This window comes from Chiroxiphia lanceolata, chromosome 2, assembly GCF_009829145.1.
Source record: "Chiroxiphia lanceolata isolate bChiLan1 chromosome 2, bChiLan1.pri, whole genome shotgun sequence".
NCBI classification, from domain to species: domain Eukaryota; kingdom Metazoa; phylum Chordata; class Aves; order Passeriformes; family Pipridae; genus Chiroxiphia; species Chiroxiphia lanceolata.
This window is the reverse complement of record NC_045638.1, coordinates 115,248,422-115,268,824: the sequence shown is the minus strand read 5'-3', so window position 1 is coordinate 115,268,824 and position 20,403 is coordinate 115,248,422. Positions and strand designations below refer to the sequence as shown.

At 48.2% G+C, this 20,403-nt stretch overlaps 1 protein-coding gene across 5 annotated transcripts in view; it reads right to left on the bottom strand.

Annotated features, from left to right (window-relative positions):
• Window positions 1-20,403, bottom strand: part of GDPD5 (glycerophosphodiester phosphodiesterase domain containing 5) — a 115,976-nt gene that overhangs the window by 63,569 nt on the left and 32,004 nt on the right. For 2 of the 5 annotated variants that reach the window (XM_032680433.1, XM_032680430.1), the window contains exon 2: window positions 5,749-5,923. In XM_032680433.1, coding sequence (XP_032536324.1) covers window positions 5,749-5,865 — 117 coding nt within the window. In that variant the 5' untranslated portion in view covers window positions 5,866-5,923. Of the gene's footprint in view, window positions 1-5,748; window positions 5,948-17,475; window positions 17,495-20,403 lie in introns of those variants that run through there. The other 3 variants (XM_032680429.1, XM_032680432.1, XM_032680431.1) reach the window with 2 other exon arrangements.

Here is a 20,403-nt window from a genome sequence, read left to right as displayed (position 1 = left end):
TCACCCAGTCTGAGCCCATAATCCCGACCCAGGCCCCACACTCAATGGGTTTTGCAGACTCTCTCCCATCCCACGGGCATTTTGCCTACCTCAGGGCTCGGCAACAAATTCAACTGCAGTCAAACATCCTCACCCTGACAACAACCCTGGGCTGCACCACAGAATTAGGCTCTGACACCGGGGCTTTCCTGGGGTTTTAAGGACTTGGGGTTTCCCAAAATAAAAAAAAAAAGGAAATCTTTGACAGGACTAGCAGGAGTTTCCGGAGCTCACAGTATCTGCAGTCCATGGCTGGTTATTCACGTTGAAGAATACCTCTGGAGGACAAAAAAAAATTACAACCCAAACCCGTTATGGCTAAAAATGTATTTACCGAATCAAATTAAATTTATAATGCTGCCCAAGAGCCTGGAATTTTGGTCAAGCAGCTTCCTGGGATTGTAGCTCCATAGTAGCACCTAGAGGTGACCAGTAGTGGCCTTCTGGACCTCACCTAAGGAAGCAACAGCTCCAGCATCAGCCTTGCCCTGGAGCAGGTTCATCCCAACCTTCCCAGGAGCTGCCTGAGGAAGTGGGAATCAGGGATAAGCAAGGTCCTGGCAGGTTAAGCCCAGTTCCTGAGACTAACACACCTTCCTTGCCCGGACTAAGGGAGGTCTTGCTCCTTCATGGAGATCAAAATACACCACTCCCAGTTAGAACCAGCAGCACTCCTTGCAAGTCTGGTCTGCTGGCACCTTGCACAGCAATTCCTGCCTGGCTCAACTGGCACATGGATCTGTGCTGTGGGCACCTCAAACAGCTTCCCTGGTCAGTCAGCCACCCCTGTGTCAGCTTCCCTGTAAGATGAACAGCTTGAAGGTGAATTTTAAGGATATTTAAGTGTAAAGCCCTGAAAATGGGGCAGAATTAGGGTGGGGAAAAAAACCCAGAATCAGAATAGTTTGGGTTGAAAGGAGCCCTTAAAGGTCATCTAGTCCAACCCCCTCAATAAGCAGGGACACCTTCAGGCACAATAAGGAAAAACCTCATCTCATATTTAACCCCAGGGTTGGATTCTCCTGCGTTTAGCCCATCACACCAACGGGATCAGACGCATTCACCCATGGGGACTCAGCTCTGAATCCCTGATCACATCCAGTGCTTCAGTGCCCACCCTCAAATCAAACCACCTTGAAAGAGCCCCTTTCCCTCAAAAGCTCCTGTGCCCCTCAGGCCTAAGATCTGGAACACCAACAAATTGAAAAACACGTGGAAAAGGGCAAATTAACCTCTCCTCTAATGGAGGTTTTTAGCAAAGCAAGCGATTCCCGTGCCCAGTGACCTCTGGGCCGCCTGGGAATTAGCCCTGACAAAGTCCCAGCTAGGAAGCCTGTGGCTCAGATCATCTGTTCAGGTCATTTCCCAGCTCTGGCCAAGCGGGAATTACGAGAGCATTTCACCCGAAAGTGAATTAACAGCTCTCACAGACACAGCACCGCAATTCATTATGCTGATGGATCACAGCTCCTCATTTGTCTCCTCACAAAAGGAGCCCAAAAAGCCCCGGGAAGCCTCAGCTGGAGGCCACGTGGGGTGTTCAACCAGCTGGACCGTCTGGAATCACACACATCTCACTGCAAGGGAGGAAATGTTCACACCCAGGTCATTAGGAAGGGGTTGGCATCTCAGTTACGGGGCAGCAATAAAGTCAGGGAGAGGCATCGGAAATTTCCCCTCATGTTAAACACAGGATTAGGAGATTTGGGATGTAAAAAACAGGATTTTATATCGAACACAGGAGGCTCAAACAACACCCAGATGGTCTTGTGCCCCTTCACACACCACAGGACAAACAGGGGAGGTTGTTGATGACAGGCTTTCCTATTTTATTGCACTCAATCAGAGCAGCCCCACAAAGGTGCTCACAACACTCCTCAGCGTCTTCCCAAGAGATACAAAAGCCTGTTTCTCCGGAGGGATGTCCAGAGGCAACAATCCTGGTCTAAGATTATTCCAGGAGCCTGGAATACCCACCTAGTGCTGCCCTTTTATTGGCTGAGTACAAGAGACCCTCAAAGTGTGACCCAGCAGCACTGGAAACAGCGGGCCCTGTCCCCAAGGACATTTGCTGGCACATGGAAATGGAGCCTAAATCCAGCAGTGGGGAAATGCCACCCAGCAGAGCAGGAGAGATCCCAGTTCCACCCTGCTGGATCTCCAGAGGATTCACGGTTGGGAAGTACAATTTAATCTGTGCCTGCCACAAAGCAGAGAAGCCAAAGCCCTTTGCAAGTGGTGACAGTATTTTATCCTATTTTATCCTATCCTATTTGCCAGGGAACTAATTAAGGCAAAGAGGACACAATAATTCAAATACACAGTAACTGGAAAAACCAAATAAACAACAAAACCAAACAAAAAGCAAACAATCACCTCTCTCAACAAACAAACAAACAAAAAAACTGGACAAACAATAAAAGTGGCTTCTTCTGTTTGCTGGATAGCTAAAAAAAAAAAAAATCATCACTGCCATTTCCTCCTGCAAAGAATCTCTCCTCGCCCTCTTTCCCAAGGGTGACTTCCCAGGTGTGATATTTGCTGGGTACCAACAATAGGGGGTTGGAAGCAATAAAAAAACTCCAAGCCAAAAGCAGTGGATGGATTTAACTTGGTGTGCATTCAATGAACCCATGGACAGCTCCCATGTGGACACTGATCCTGCCACGTGTGGGCAGGGATTTTCAGAGGATGGACTCTCCCCCAGGAGAAAAAGAGATGTTCTGGTGTTGGAACAACCTCCAGCGGTTCATTGGGGGTGAACCACGAAGAGCATTTTTGTTTATACCCTGCAATTAGCTGTGTGTAAACTCATGTAATTGCTGGCAATCCATCAGCAGGCTCCTGGTACCCAGGAGCTGCCTGGGAAGGTGGAATCTGAACTTTAGACCTTTCACAGCACACGTGGCAACTCCAAGGCAAAGCTTCTTTCCCCCCCCCGAAGTTTGTGTTCAGGGTGATAGAACCCTGGCAAGGTGATGGATTCCCCATCCCTGGGAGTGTCCAAGCCCAGGTTGGACGGGGCTTGGAGCAACTTGGGATAGAAGGAAGGGGGGGGAATGGGATCATCTTTAAGGTCCCTTCCAACCCAAACCATTCTCTGCTTCCATGCACTGACCTCAAAATATCTTCCTTGGTTGAATGTGATGACCAAGCTGTGATTCAACCAGAAAATCCTTCCTCACACCAGCTACAGGCATTAGAATGATCTGAATCCCAGCAAGGCCATTCCTTCTCCTTTACATGCCTTTCATTTAAAAAAGTATTACAAATTGAAAAAGAAAAAAGTGAAAGGGGATGTTGCCCTTAAAGCTGAAGGCCCACAATAGAAAAAAAAGAATTTTGCAGATGTTCAAAATTTAAAAAGGAGACCGAGTGGGCTGGTTGTGTGCCTTCAGCCCCCTCTTCCATTCTCAGAGGAAAGTAAGAGATAATGACAATTCCAGCAAGCAGTGCCCCAAAAAAACTTCCAGCTCCAGCTTATAATTCAAATTCTCATTTTCATGTCAACTTTTCCTGTGTAGTAGAAAGCCTGGTGTGCACACACTGGAGGGAAAAGGAGAGGGACCATTAAAATTCTGCTGGTGAGCTGCAGAACAACTCAGAAAACAAACATCCAAGGCAGAAGAGATCACAGAGGCAACGTTGGGTCATGACCCAGATTTAGGTGAAAGCCTCCTGTTCTGGGAAGTTTGGTGTTTTACCAAGCAAGCAGAGAACCACACTGTGGAGTTCACACTAAAAAAAGGCCCTCTTTGAATACCTGACTTGCTTTCTGATCATTAAAAAGTAGAAACTTGACTTGGACATACCCTAATTTCCCTGTTTTCCCCCTCCAAATAACATCTGCAGGGCACTTTATTGGCATCCAGTGGGAACAAATTCTTCACCCTTTGGTTCTGCCCAGCCTGCAGCTCATTTTAGACTTCTTTCTCTTACTCCTGCAATATTTGTTATCTCTATTTCTCTTAAAAGTGGGAGTTGATGGCCTCATGTAGACCTTAAAAAGCCCAGTTCTGAGACTGGACATATTTAAGCCTAGATCAGGTGCCACAACTAATTCCTTTCCAGCACTGGAAAAAAACAATTGGAATTCCAAGTGGAACTGGAAGGTTGCCACTGATATTATTTGGTAAAGCAAGCAGAGCCAGATTTCACTGAAAAATTCAGTCCACAGCAATTTTTTCTATGGATTTTTAGCTAAGAAATGGAATGTTCTGGTTCAGCAGGCAGAAGGAAAAAGGTATTTTTAGTATTTAAGTTAGTGCATGTCCAGTTGCCAAGACATTGTGTCCCACTGTTTTCCTGACAGAGTCTTCCAAAGCCACCTACACTCTCTGCCACAGATGTGGCCAGGAATTTGCTCCCAGCAATGGTCCCTCAGGCTGAGCTGGCCAGGCTGAAAGAGGAGGGAAAAACAGCACCAATATTCCCATTTTGCCAAATGAAATTTGTTCAGAGCTGCACAAACAGCAGCCCCGACTCTCCAATTCCCACGGGAGTTCCTGGCCAAGCTGCTCCACCAACAATCCAGGTTACTCACAACCAGGAGCATTTCTGGCACAGGATCTGCCAGAGTCAGATGTGTTTGTGCCTCAACAGCTTCTTTTCCAGAGGGAAAGCACTCCAAGAGCCAGGAAGATCCCTGGTTATAGATTTAAAAGCAGAACAGAGGAGCCAACTGACACCAGAGCAATGTGAAGCACACAAAAGGCAAGCAAAGGATCTCCTGGGAGCACTGCCAGCAGAAACAAGATTTAAATTTGAGGGTTTTGTCTCCTTTAAGTAGTAAGTACATTAAAAAAAGAAAACAGCCTAGAAAACATGAGAGCCCAGAAAGATAGTAACACACAACCATTTCCCAGGAGATGTAAAAGGGTGGCTTTGACAGCAGTGTTTTCACACTTATCCCATAAACACAGCAGGGCTCCCAAGGCCTCATCTCACAGCCCTCAACAACAGGGAAAGTGCAGTGAAGCCCTGCTTCCCAAATTCCCTCTGCCACAGCTCTGGAAAACTGCATTCCCAGGCCAGGCAAGAGTCACCTCTAACACTGCCACATTCACCCCCCAGCCAGTTCTCACCTCCTGCTGCCTCTCATAGGATCCCACAATGGTTTAGGTCGGATGGGACTTTAAAGCTCATCTTGTTCCAACCCTGCCATGGGCAGGGACACCTTCCACCAGCCCAGGTTGCTCAGAGCTCCATTCAACCCGGCCTTGGACACTTCCAGGGATGGGGCAGCCACAGCTTCTCTGGCCAACCTGTTCCCCCTACCTCCAAACTATTTTCCCATGCAAGAACAGAATCAGGGAATCATAAAGGTTGGAAAAGACCTCCACGATCATCAAGTCCACCCTTGGACCAAGTGCCACTGCAGTGTGTGAAGGCAGAGAAGATGCAGACACACAGGTCCCACAGGTCCAGCCAAGGATGCTGTAAAGCATCCAGGGAGACAGAGCAAGGAGGAAACATGGGAAATACAGATGGATTTGACCACAGCACTCAACCCCTTTGAGCACCAGGACCATCTCATGGGGCCCATGGGGCAGAACCACAGATCCCCAGCCACGAGGCCAGTGAATCTCATCATCTATCCAAGCCCATAAATAAACAAATAAACAACAAAAAAAATTAATATCCAGCACTTTCAAGCAAGATCTCCAAAGCCAGCATCAGTGGGAAGAGGTGACAGGGCCCAGCACCCACCTTGGTGGTGTCATCATGTGACCGCTGGTACCGTTTCCAGCGGCAGCCGTAGATCCCGGTCAGACAGGACAGACATAGCTGGGGCTCGTAGTACTGCAGGGGTTGGTGTTTGACCATGCTCCTTCCAGCCCCTCTGGAGCCAGCTCTCACCACTCCATCAGGTCCTGGGAGTGCCCTTTGGCAAGAAGGAAAAACAAAACTCCGTTAAAAAAAAAAAAGGGGAATTAAACCCACCGAGCGATATTTCACTGCATTAACGAGCAATTCAATAATTAACCATGTCCTCTGGCCACGGAGAGGGGGGATGAGAATCACAGCTATTCCCAGCCCTGCCAACGTCTCCCCATCCTTACTTAACGAGACTGAGAAGTTTAATTAGTTTGCAGGTTTTATTTCCTTGAGCAGCTTCTCCCACACCACTAAAAGCCAATGGATTCGTAGGAGTTAGCAGAAAGAAGAGCCACAGGAAGACAAAAGGAGTGGGTTGGTTGTTTGCAGCCCCAGTGATGAGGGTTTTATGAATGACTGAAATGTAAAGAACAACCTTAAAATCGATCCAGAGACCTCCTCAGAGCTGAAACCCAGCCAAGACAAAGCAGGTTATCTTCAGCATCCTACAGAGCCTCTAAAGAGCCCCAGACAAGGAACAAACACTTCCAGAAGCACATCACAGAATCACAGACTATCCTGAGCTGGAAGGGACCCAACAAGGATCCTCAAAGTCCAGCTCCTGGCCAACCCCAGGAATACAGTGTGTGTGCATATACATAAAATATATAATACCCATTTCCCTTTATACACCTCTCACCCAGCCCCCTTCCCACCAACCAGCACCCAAAGGATCAGACTGACTCATGGGAACATCAGTGCTTGGAGGGAAGGTTCTCTGCTCCATCCACCACGTGCTCCCTGCGTCACAAGGGGGGTTTTTGGTATATATATTTAGATGTTCTCTTGTCTCTGGTGAGATTCATATCGGGGACAGACCAAACAATCATGTTCTCTTACTAATTCCCAGAGTTGGTGCTCAGGGGTGGGAAGCTCAGAGCAGTTATTTGCCGGTCTGGTGGTGTCACTCTGAGCTCAACTCCCACCCAGGGGTTTTCCACGGGTTCCTGGGGCACAAGCCCACACCCACAGCCCCACGAGCTGCTGCTGGGTGGGTAATCAGTGCACTGGGAGTGATGTTCAGCAGCAGCTGAGCTTGCAAAGAGCCTGCCTACCTTTCCAGAGTGTGCAGAGATGAGTGTGGGCAGTAAATCACACCCTGTCTAAGGGAAACACTTTTATTTCCTCGTACACAGGATCCCCAGAGCTCAGCTCTTGCAAAAACCCCTGACAGCTGTGTAGCAACATCCTCACTGGCATCAGCAAAGCGTGACTGGGCTTAAGGAGCTAAACCAGCCACCTAAAAGCCTTTGAAAGCCACATCCTACGGGAAGAAGCCTCCAAAACCCACAGAACCACAGAACATTCCGAGTTGGAAGGGACCCACAAGGATCACCGAGTCCAGCTCCCAGCCCTGCACAGGAGAGCCCCAAGAACCCCACCAGGGCTGAGCATGTTTTTCACTGGAGCTGCTGCACGAGGGGATGCTGCAGACACAGTGGTGGAGCCCAGCAATGTCAGCAGGGACACAGCCAGCTCAGCCCTTCCAGCCTCTGCCCGTTCCATGGTCCTTCACGCTCTGTGCTGACAGCCTTGTCCTGACATCCTCTCAGCAGGGCTCAGCCCCCCGGGGGCAGGTGGTTGTTGTGGCTCCAAAGGCCACCAGACTGTCACCACGCTGTCCCCATCAGTGCACAGACACAGGGAGTGTGGCTCTGTGCTCCCAGCAAACCTGCCTGAGATGCTCCGGGAGCACTCCAGGCACTGACCCCGCAGAGGACACGAGATGTGCATGACTTGCACATCACAGATGCCCACGTGGCTCTGCTCATCCCCTCGGGGATGACATGCAGGACAGAGGCACGAACACATCCAGCCTGGAAGCAGAGCTGTTTGCTCTCCCAGCTCATCTGCCCCCGAGCCCTGCTGTGCCACCTCGGTGGCCTCGTGCCTGGGGTCACCTCCCTGCCTGCATTTTTGCCTCTTCTCTTGCTATTTATAAAGCTCAGCATTAGTCACTGTATAGGTTGCCTCCTGTCTCCAGCTTTTTTCTGCTTCAAGACCATCCCTACAAAATTAATCTCCCCCCACACTGGCAGAAAAACCGACAGGACAGGACAGAAACATGGAGAAGTGCAAAGTTAGATGTTATGTGAAGGTCTTGACCTCTGCCCTGCAGGTTCTCAGCACTAAGTGATGTACAAGATGTTGGGGGATAGGTGCAGGATGTAAAAAGCCTGCACAGCCTGTTAGCAGCTTCCCTGCCAAACCCCTTATTCCCACATTGACAACCTTGAAGGCTACAGCAGTTACAAGAAATCCTCCATGAATTAATCTCCAAAGGAAAGCATCTCTCCTGACTTCCACCTCTTCCTACTTTGGTCATGCAAGGCAGGAGGGCAGACAGAACCACCTCCAGCTGCAAAAGCTTTGGCCATGTATTTTATTTGTTCCCTCACAAGAACTGGGTCACAAACTCAAACACAAGTGGTACCAAAAAAAAAAAAAAAAAAAAAAAGCATTATCCCAAGTATCATTAGATTTAAAATTAGTAAGAAATTCTTGCCTGTGAGGGTGGGGAGATGCCCTGGCACAGGTTGCCCAGAGAAGCTGTGGCTGCCCCATCCCTGGAAGTGTCCAAAGCCAGGTTGGAGCAAAATGGGATGGTGGGAGGTGTCCCTGTTCATGGCAAGAGGAGTTAGACCTGGGAAGAGTTCTCAGCTCAGGGTTGTCACCAGGATCCCTGATTCCACCTGTTCAGGATGCAACCATCCCTCTCAGGATGCTTATCCAAAGCTACTGGATAAAGGCCTGAACTTTGCTGCACAACCAGAGGTGGCAGAGGCGCCAAAGCCTTTCCCAACAGCTTTGCTTTAGTAAGGTGCAAGTGCACTTCAGAGATGGGCAGGGACCAGCAACCAACCCTTCTCCCCAGATTAAAATCCTGCCAGGAACACCAACATCCAGGGTACATGCAAAAGCTCTGTGTTTGTTGTCTAATTCTGAAGAGCATCTGCCAACCTCCAAGCAGCAGCATCTAATTCAGCACCTCCCACTTCCCTGGCAGAGTTCAGGAGTGACAGGAGCATTTTCCATACAAAGGGACAGCCCAAAGGCACAGCTGCCCACCACCACCATCACCAGGAGGCACTGCTGGAAGGGCTGGAGAGTAGCAGAACCCACTACACACAACCAAGAGGACAAAAACTGCAAGCACGGGAAAATCCAGCTGAAAAGGCTCCACAGGGCATCAAGTAAAGCTGAACGCATATGGAGCCCAAAATTCCAGGCTGATCCCTGTAAAAACAGCCAGGAGAAGCACAAGGAGAAGAAACCTAACCTGAGTTTTTAAAAAGCTGTTGCATCGCACGGGGCACAACCAAGGAGCCCCAAATCATCCCCTCTCCTCCGTGAGAGGAAACCCCATAGAAAACCCCACAAGGGAGAGGAAAGGACAAACACAGCACCCACCCTCCCACCATGCCCTGAGGGGCACAGGAGATGCAGGAGGAGCCCGAGGCACAAGATGCTGCTCCTGGTACCACCTGCCCGGAGATCCAAGCTCAGGGACTCCATACTCACTGCTCCTGCTGCCAGGACTGGGTTTAAGGGAGAGCAGCACAGACCCTGTGCCAACTCCCAGTCACTGTTCCCATGACATCCCCAGCTCCCGAGGTGCAGAAAGCAGGCTATGAATGATTCACAGCCCTGCTGGTTAGTGTTACACATGGCAATGAAAACAGGAAGAGAGACAACAGGCATCAATTATTCAAATCCAGCCACACTCACCGGGAGGGAGGTAGGGGGGGGGAAAAAAAAAAAGGGAATCAAATAAAAAACACAAACCCACACCAGCTCTCAACCTTGCCTTTAAAGGTGCATCATCTGCCAATGGGCTTTTTGGAGCTGAACAAGTGAATCTGCCAGCTGGCCTGTCCAAAAAGGGGGAGCAGGGGAGATTCCATCAACAAGCACAATGGGAATATTTTCCAAAGGCTCCAGGATGCCTAATTAGCACACACTGCACTCCTGCGATTCTGAAGTGGAGGTATCTGTTACAGCCTGTGACACATTATTCCCTTCCAAACAGCTTCGGAGCAAAAGGGGGGGGGGGGGAAAGTAAGAGAAAACAAAAAAAAAAAAAAAAAAAGGGAGAATTGAAGCTGCAAATTGAAAAGGGAAACTCTCTGGGGAGATCTGGCCTAAGAATTGGGATTTTTGTCTCTCTGACTTTAACTCCCTGTATTCTCAGAGCAACACTCAGAAACCTGGAGTGGGGAGGGAAGAGAGCAATCAAGGCCAATCATGAAACCATCACAGTGCTATCATTTAGTGAAGGGGAGAGTCCTGGAGTGCACTGGGAAAATAATGGGAATGAAGCCATGGAATAGCAGGATAATAGCCTTTCCCAAGGCTTGGTACCCTCCAAGCCATCCCCTCTAATCCCCCTTGAAGGTTTATTTTTTCCTATCAACAACAGTTTCAGGGGATCCCCACTGATCTCATTCAGCATCTTGGGACAAATCTTCTAACGTCCCAGAGAAAGCCATTTCCTGGGATACTATTGACAGCTCCACTCTGGATACACCCAGGGCTTGGTCAGGACAGATTTGGGGAGCTGGAAGGACACAGAAGAGCTCTGGGCTCCTGCCTGTCTTACCCTGACCTCCCAAATTCTCCCCAATTCCTTAGACTGGTTCACTATGATAAGTACAACTTCTCACTTGAGCCTGCAAAGGATTCCTAAATTGGATCAGCACATCCAAGGAAAAATCAGAGCACAGCCAAGGATGCTCTGGTGCATGTTCATGAATAATAAAATTGTAGAACCATCAAGGCCAGAAAAGCCCTCCAAGGTAATGGAGTCCAACCATTAACCCAGCACTGCCAAGGCTGCCACTAATCCATGGAATCCTGAAGTCTCAGGAGATGTTGGAGCGTGCACAGCCAAGAATTTGGAGACAGGTGGACACCTCTGATGCTCTCCAACAGCTCCACCCCCCACAGGATGTGGGCACCTGAGATCTTCTCCAGCATCTCCATCTCTCAGGGCGCGGTTGGGAAGAGCCATCCCATGGAAAACTCCGGCTTTCCCCGAGGAGGCTCCCGTGGTTTCCGAGGGGTAGATTTGCTGGGAGAATGGGGGGGATAACCAATCCCACCACAGCAATCCCTCCACGTGCTCTCACCATATCCAGGGAGACCAGAAGCCCAGCCCAGCAGTGGGACACACAAAACCAAAGCAAGCTCTGAGAGCACAACGTCCCACCTCCCAAAAATCAGGCCCAAGGAAACTCAGCCCACTTGCAATGCAAATAAATGCAGAAAGCAGACACTCACAGGGTCCTTGAGATTTGTTTTTTATAAGTTAGCCCATTTTAAAAAGAGCTTTGACAGATTCCAATGATTTCCACATCAAAAGCAGTGGTTTTCCTCTCCTCAGTGACTCCTGGGATCACTGTTTATCAACAATCTCTCTGTAATTCCAACATATCTCCCTCTATTACAACTTCTGTCAAGCCAGTTGTGCTTAAAACCTTGTTAAGCAAATCATTTCCTATCCCAATTAGGTGAGAACATCCCTGATAACCAATTATCCCTATTGATACACTTGTAAGCAATTGTTTCCCTAATTATACTGGAAAATTCCCATTTTCCTTAATATTTTCTAAACAAGTTAGGCTCTTCCAGAGCAAACCCTCCAGTTCTATGCATGGGGAAAAAAAAAAAAAAAAAAAAAAAGAAATCTCCTCTATTTCCCAGCCAGGGCTGAAATGATTTAAAGCATTAGAAGGAACTGATCTAAATTCTTGGGATTTTCATAGTTTTCAGATTATATGAAAATATAGCGAATTCATCCAAAGTAAAGCCATGAAATTCCATTTCCCTGATTGGGGAGATGGAAATGGAAGAGGGACAACATCCCCCCCCACCCCGTTTAATAACAACCCAGCTATCACAGAGGGATGTTTGCTCCAGCCATTCCCACCGGAGGGAATCTATAGGAACACACACACACACTGAGCTGTATTTTCCACATTTTGGTGGCCCAGAGCCAAAACAGCTCAACTTGCAAGGTCAAGATTTCATTTCAGGGCAGGAATGGAACAGCCCAAAGCCATAAACAGCCTCAACTGCTGACCTGATGCGTTTTGGGGGTGGAACAATCCCCTTGATTGCTGCAGACCTTTGGTTGACCCAGAGGGGTTGTTCTTTCCAACAGATTGTTATTCCCCCCCCTCTGGAAATCAGGGTGGCTTAGAGGTCTCCCACCCACTTTTTCCAGGCTTTAAACATCCATTTTTACACTGATAACACCAAAGTCTCTGCACAAATAAGAGGAGTTGATGTATTAAAATGCCACTTACCATCTCATTTTTTTTCCCCTCTGGGAAATAAATGAGACAAACTGCAGCAAAGTATTCCTCGCCACGTGGATACAGAATTCTGGATAAGAACTGAGGCAGGAAAACACACATTGTTACAACACCCTTGTCCTAAAAGCCAACTGCTTCAGTGACAGAAAACAAGGGGGGGGGGGGGGGGGGGCAGAATTTAAAAAATTAAAGAGAGGTCTAGAACTCCTCTGAAGGAGAATCACTGTCTCCCTGCTGCCTGGTGATGCCAAAACCCCATGATTACACCCTAATCCAGGGAGACAGCCTGCAGAGACACTTGGATTCACAGCCATGACCCAAACAGTCCCATCCCAAATAGGATCTGGCTGACGTGCAGCCCCTTTGGGTCCGACCTGTTGTTTGTTGTTCCTCAATTTTCTTTCTTTTTATTTTTTTTTTTAATGAATGCTTTGAAAGTAGGGCAGCGTGGAGTTTGGGGGTTGGAGACTTCCAGTTAATGGAAATTCAGACTTCAAAAGATAAATACTTCAAAGGGATTACAAAAGAGAAATGTAGACTTTAATCTCCCTAAATAAATAAGCAGAGTGTGGACTAACGCCCTCTGCAGCAGAGCTTCCTCATGTTTTCCACAAACTGGGTGCCCAGAACTTGGAAAGAGTCGGAGAAGCAGAACAGGACACCGGAAAAACCTGCACAAATTTCTTGCAGAGCGAGAGTTAAACACAACCTCTGCTCTCTGCACAAACCTGGCAAGTCAAGGTGGTGGCACAGCTCAGAAAACACAACCCAAAAGCCATTGGGAAGAGCCAGGTTTTCTCTCCTCCCCACGAGTTGGGGAGGAACAATCCCAGTTCTGGAGATATTTTAATTACCAGCAGGACTGGGCTGCATTTTTGGCTGTGGGGGCAGTGGTGGTGGCCACGTGTTGCCCACCTTGTTCCTGCAAGCACATCCCCACGTTCCAAACTTAGTTCAAGCAAGAGAATTCCCCACTCAGTCCAGCTGCTCTCTGAACACCACTCTGCAGCCACACAAGCCCAGCAGACAGCAGGGCTGAGGTCCTGCAGTAACCCCAGGAACCAGCCACGACGGCCAAGGCAAGGCTCAAACCACTGTCTTTGTCTTAGCAAAGACCACGAGGCCCAAACAATCCAGTTCATGGGCCGTTTAGATCCTCCCCAGAGAGATATTCAGCAATGGAGACTGAGCTGGGGACAGATGACAGTGCAAGGAACCCCAAGAGCTGTGCCTCCACATCACTGGGAACCAGTACAACCAGTTTGTATCGTGGAATCAGAGAATGGTTTGGGTTGAGAGGGACCTTCAGCTCATCCTGCCATGGACAGGGACACCTTCCCTGGACCAGGTTGCTCCAGGCCTCATCCAACATTGCCTTGAACGTTTCCAGGAACGGGGCAGCCACAGTTCCTGGATACATCCCAAACCATTCCATGGTTCTCTGATCTTCCCAAGCCTCTGCTTAAACACAAACCCTGCTCCAAGCTTTTCCTGCTGGGAGCAGGGGGAGCTTCTGTGCAATAAACCCCTGTAGCTCAACAAGAGACACCTCAAAACACAGCCTCCCTTTGGCCTTCTTCATCTCCTCAGTGCTGCTCTGGTTTTATTAAGAGTCCCTAATTCTTAAAAATAAGTTAAAAATAATCCAAAACTGTCAGGTGAGTTCACAAACAGGTTCTGAAGCAACTAAGGCAGCAGACAAAGCACAGGCAGGACATGAGGGCATGAGAAAGAGGGCAGGAGAAGCCTTGATAAAGGAAGGACCAGCCCCACCCGAGTTCCCAGGGCAAGGAGTTAATTAATTAGTCCTATAAGCACATTTCCTTTCTATAGGGATTTCTGCCTGAGAAAAGCTGGGAGTGCCAGTGTGGCAGCAGGGTCACTGACCGCGTTTAGAAATAAAGTAAAGAAAACAAATAAACAGAAATAGGCCTTGGTAGAAATGAAGCAAACAGCAAAATAAAACAAAGCAAAGGGCTGGATGTGAAAAGCTGCAGCTGCCCCTGTGAGACAACACACCCCAACCCTCTGGAGCCAACGCTCCACTGACTTCCAGGCTAGAACTGCCAACAAACCAGTCCACTTTGGAAAATGCCAAGTTTTCCTGTCCAAGAACAAGTCAAGCAGACTTTCCAAGGCGGCCTTGCCAGTGCTGCCCAGAAGGAGCTGCTCGGTGCCACCTAGGAGCACCAAATAAAAAGATGTCCCAGGGCACTCTTTAGTCCTTCAAAAGGTGGGCTTGACACATGGAAAAGTTCAGTGGGGCACCAGGGTTAAAGTATAAGAGGAATGAGGATGTCCTAGTGCTGCCCAAAATAAGGGCTCTGAAACCCTTTAGCCAGATAAACCAGAAGAGACACCGAGCACTTCCCTGGATTTCTCATGGAATCAGAACGGTTTGGGTTGGAAGGGAACTTAAAACTCCTCTCATTCCAACCCCCTGCCATGGGCAGGGACACATTTCACCATAGCAGGCTGCTCCAAGCCAGCCTGGTTTTTCTGCAATCAGTTCCATGTAGCAGGACGGTGGTGTTTGGAAAGAGGGAGGGCACATCTCAAAGGCAGGAGGGAGGTTCTGTGTGCCAACAGCCAGCTGTGGTGAGAAACAGGGCTGAGCCCACAGGGGGGAACCTCTGGGCATCACAGAAACAGGTTGGGGGTAGAGAGGTTTTATTGGGCACAGTCCTAAATGCACACAGGGGCCTCTGTTTCCCCCAGGAACAGCAACTGCAGGACAGGTCTGGTCTCTGCCCATGAGGATGACACTGTTCACTCCCAGAGATCACACTGGGAGTCATCACACGACATCACTCGTGCTGAGCACTGCCTTGGCACCATTCCTGGGGCAGTCCCCTTGGGACGTGGCATTCCAGAAACATCCCAACCGGCACAAAAACATGGCTAAAAACCCAAAATAGCAGCTCAACACTCAAGCTGGGGTGAGACAACACCAGGACCCAGGCAGCACTGCTGGTCTTGGCAGGAGACATAGGGGTGGAGGCAACCTGAGCCAGAAACCCCAAGAGACCTTCAGGAAGCACTGAACAGGTCTGGGAGAAGGCAGAAGAGTCAGAGGTGTCTTGGGTACGAGACCCCACGTTCAAGCTCTGCTGCCTAAAGATAATCTCCGAGGGATCACGGTGATGTTGGTGTGCTTGGGTGATGACACCATGTCAGCAGGGCTGAGCAGGGACAGCCACAGTGAGAAAAGAAGAAGGAGAGGAAGAGGAGAGGAAGAGGAGGGGAAGAGGAGGGGAAGAGGAGGGGAAGAGGAGGGGAAGAGGAGGGGAAGAGGAGAGGAAGAGGAGGGGAAGAGGAGAGGAAGAGGAGAGAAAGAGGAGAGAAAGAGGAGAGAAAACCAGCAGTGGAAGAAGACAATGAGACCCAGGAAAGCACAGCTGGATGCTGAAAAAAACCAAACTTCATTCACGACAAGGAATTAAAGAATATTTATGGAATCCAAAAATATCTAAGGAATTAAAAAGGCTGCATAATACCTTTCCCCTCCACAGACCCCCAGAGCTTTGCCATCTTCCCCAAGTTGCAAACCAGAAGTTTCCCCCAAGCCTCCCCCAGTGGCAACATGTTTCTGCCGAGGAATTAAGTGGAAACAGGAGCGGGGTCGAACATGCAGACCCTGACAGCAGTTTCCTTTCCAGACAAGCATTTCTCCAGGTTTTCCCTTTCCAAACACTCCCCTGAAGAGTTCACCACAACCCCCCGTTAGCTGTGTTGGCAGGCCCTCCAAGGGGCAGGTTTAAACCTCTCTGGGAGGTGTCAGCAGCTGCAGCAGCAGCCTGTCCCACACACTGCTCACTCTGCTTTTCCTAGGACACGTTCCCTGCTGGAAATTTGGTCCCTGCCCAGCAGGAAAAGAAAACTGCATGAACCACGCCAGCAACACTCATCTGAGACGGAGCCAAATGCCTCCACACCCACTGCAAGCACTTTAATGGAAAGAGGGAGGAAAAAAAAAAAAGCAAAACAAACCCAGCAAGGGTCATTTTACAATCGATCCTCTGCACATCTGCTGGGCAACTGCCACCCAGAGAATTGAGCATGAATGTCTCTGGCTTAATGAGAGCTGGAAAGTCCTGGTTAAATGGGTTACAAGCTCTTTATTTCCTATGATTGATTCCTTCCACACGGCTGCAAGAAACATTAGTCCAAAAAAAAAACAAAAACAAAACCAACAACTGTTCTTCAGCAGCAGAGGAGCTAAAAATGAAGGAGCAAACTTTGCTTTGCCATCCTTGCTGTTCCCTGGGTCTGTGCACAGCCAGAAAATACCCTCAGCAGTCACATCCTTTGCTTTCCTTCTGGTTCCAAGGGGGGTGATTTGGAGCAATCAAAATGCACCACCTGACACTGGAAAGGCTTTACGCAGATTCACTTTTGGACAGAGTTCTCCCAAAAGCCATGAGCCAACTGAGGAAGCCCAGCAGAGGTTCGAGAAGCTAAGTCAGCCTTGGTCAGGAGAGGAATTCAGGCTAATCACTCTAACGTAGGCAGGGGGTGGGAAATGCCAAAGTTTTTGGCAAAAACAGGAGCGGAAATGCATGGGATACGAAGGAATAGTGGGAATTGCCGCCTCGTTCCTGGGAACGTGGTGTGAGGTTGGAAAGGTTCATGGCTGAAAGTGTTCATGGCCACACACTCTTCAATCTGAAAACACCTCTCCTGGCTACAAAGGGCTAAAGCTGCCCCTGAGAGGTCACACAGGGTCCACCCTTCGAGGTTTTAAGGCCCTGACCAGACCAAAGTTCAAGCCAAGTGCTCCAAGCTCAGTGCTGGCCCTGCCTGGAGCAGGGGGAAATGGAGTCCAGCCTTCTTGAGGTCCCCTCCCAGCCAGGAGACCTGACTGCTCCCACATGAAACAAAACATCAAGTGCCACCCCCCCCCAGGAGCCTCAGCTCTGACAACGAGATGCACAGGGAGGTTTTCAAGCGACAGCCTGAAAGCTGCTCTCCCAAAGCCATTCCAGATTTAACACGCTGCCCTCCCACAGGTTTGCCTCACATTCCCAAAGCCTCCTTCCAGTTATTACAGAAGCCTTTCCAGCTCTGGAAAAATCAGTCTGTGTTCAGTGCAAGGAGATAGACAGCAGTTTCCCTCTCAGAAGATTTACGAGCTCAGCTCGACACCAGGCAGTGAAAGAAAATTGCATTTAAGGGAACAAATGAGTGACAGAGACAAGTTGCAGGCACCCCATCCCACAGTCACTCAGCAGCAGGGAAATACCTGTCTCGGAGCCTTCCAAAAGCTGCTGTTGATCTTGAGGAAGAGGTGAATAAGAGCAAAGTGATTTTCCTCTGTTTTGCAGCAGCGCAAATCTTTCAGGAGAAAGGAATTCTCTCAACTGACTTGGCAAGCACCTGCAACACCCTGGAGCACTCCTGGCTTTCCAAAGAGCATCTCTGAATGCTGGTCAAGGTCACTCTGACACACTAAGGGAGAGGGGGTGAAGTCAGGAAGGAAACGGCCTCTCCATGCACAGGGTGAGCCCAGAGTTAACAGGGCAGGCTCTCAGTCACTTCCAACTCGTGCCTGGAGAGTCCTGCTCTAATGAAAACACAGAAACAAGGCTCCCTCTGCCAGTGACATCAGCCACTATCTTGCTTTCCTCGTGGAAAGGGCCAGTCAGGAGGGATTCATAAACTCATTTACTGATGTAGCTCCAAGACCTATTAGTTAAAGTGCTTTCAATCATTTCTGAGGACTTCTAACACAACGAGCATTGATTCCATGGCCATTAACCCTCCCCGTCCCAGTGCCCTCCCCAGCACCAGTGACACTGTCCCAGGCAGTCCCCACTGGCACCACCACTCAGAACATTATCAGCAACATGATTTATTCAATATAATCCTCCTTAGAGTGAAAAGGTGACATCTGCAGCAAACTGCCTTCAAAGATGGTCATCTTCCCCCAGCCCACCTCCAGGGAAACCCCACCCAAACAGAACAGGAGGGACTTGGGAAGTCAAATCCTAAGGAATAGGGATACCCTGTGGCTTGTGAAATGCTGTCCTTCCTTCCAGCCACTTCTGCATCTTTCCCCTCCTTATTCTCAACCATCAGGTGATTGATTAGGAGACTGAGAGAAGGTTTAGATGGGATATTGGGAAGGAGTTCTTGGCTGGGAGGGTGGGAAGGGCCTGGCACAGGTTGCCCAGAGAAGCTGTGGCTGGCCCATCCCTGGGAGTGTCCAAGGCCAGGAAGGAGCATCCTGGGCTAGTGGAAGGTGTCCCTGCCCATGGCAGGGGGTGGAAGTGGATGATCTTTAGGGTCCTTTCCAACCCAAAGCATTCCATGATTGGTATCGGTCAGGCAAAGGTATCCCAAGCAAACCCTTGGCTGGTTGTGGTGATCCCGGGGGTCTGGAGATGCTCCCCAAAGCTCTGTCTCACTAACCCCACATGGGTCACCCCTGAGGATCCTCAACCTCGTGCCACAGGGAACACGATCCTGAGGCAAGACCCCGAGGGCTCCAGTTTGGTGGGAATTGCTTCCAGCACAGAGCAGCTCATTCCAACAGCTCATCCCAACATCTGCAGCAGCTGAGCCACAATTCCCACAGGAGCCCAGAGGCCAGGATGCAGCACTTCTGTCCCCTTCCCTGCACAACTCCAAGCTTTCTAGGAAAAGGCCTAAGAAAAAGGACCAGCTGGAAGTTCCGCCTTCTCAAACAGCTCTGGGACATTGGAGGAGGGAAAAGAAAATCAAGGTATCCAAGAGTAAATATCATCCACAAGTCAAACTTCCACAAGTCAGCAGGATGATCCCAGGGAATATGTTCGTTCAACAACACGACCTTCCCTTTCCCACCTAGAAAGGTATCAGTGTCACCCCAGAGAACAGGGTACTGCTCAAGCAGACCTTGGAAGAACAATAAGAAAATAATTTTTAAAAAAATAAAAAATAAAAATAATAAAAATAAAATAATCAGGAAAAAAGATAAGTAAAAGAATAAAATAAACACAAAAAAAGTAAAATTAATAAACACAAATAAACCAAAAATAAGCAAGAAATAACAAAAAATAAACTAAAATATAAAATAAATAAAACAAACAAAATAAAAAATAAAACTAACAAAAATAAAAAATAAAACGAAAAGAAAAAATAAAACAAAAATAAAAAATAAAACGAAAATAAAAAATAAAACAAAAATAAAAAATAAAACAAAAATAAAAAATAAAACAAAAATAAAAAATAAAACAAAAATAAAAAATAAAACAAAAATAAAAAATAAAACAAAAATAAAAAATAAAACAAACAAAAATAAAAATAAAACAAACAAAAATAAAATAAAGAATAAAACAAAATAAAAATAAAATAATAAAAATAAAATAAAAATAAAATAATAAAAATAAAAAATAAAAAATAAAAAATAAAAAAAAAGTAAAAATAAAATAAAAATAAACTAAAAAGTAAAATAAACTACCCTTCCTGTACATCTTTTGATGAGCCATCAAGGCAAGCATGAAGGGAACAGGGAAATGGGGAGTCTTCAAGGCTCCACTTGCTCTGAAGGTAGGACCCCCCAGCCAGGTGGGTCAGGGACCTCACACACCTGGACCACAGCCCAAAACACAGCCACATCCCAGGAAGGCAAGCAACGGCTTTCCAGAGCACACAACTCCCACAGAAAAGCATTTCTTGTTATTATTCTCTCTCTCACACACACGTTTATTTAAGAGGTTCCCAGGCAAATTAGCCTGGGTAACTTGAAAGGGCAAACCAACTGCACACAAACAAACCCAGCATTTCCTGGATTAAATGCCTTTTATTCCACTGCCACTAAGCCACTTGGGGTTTTCATCTTAAGTCAGATTAAGAGCCTGCCTGGAGAGGAGCACCGAGGAAGCTCCTGTCTGCTTGGGAAACAAGCAGCTTTCCCTGCTCTAGCCAAGAACTAAAAATATCTTGATTTTCAGCTTATTTTCCTACAAAACCACGGTGTGGTTGCATAAGTGTCTCTGCTCCTGCTCTTTGCTCTCCCCTCCCCTGCTGCCCTGGAGCATCAGCCTCTTCCACACGCACTGAACACTCTCCAAGGGGAATTGCTGCCGGGTAGGAAAACATCAAATAAAGCTCCCCCCCAGGAGAAGAGCAGCTCTAGCCCAGCCCACTGTTAAAGACTCAGCAGCCTGTACAGCTGGAGACATGAAAG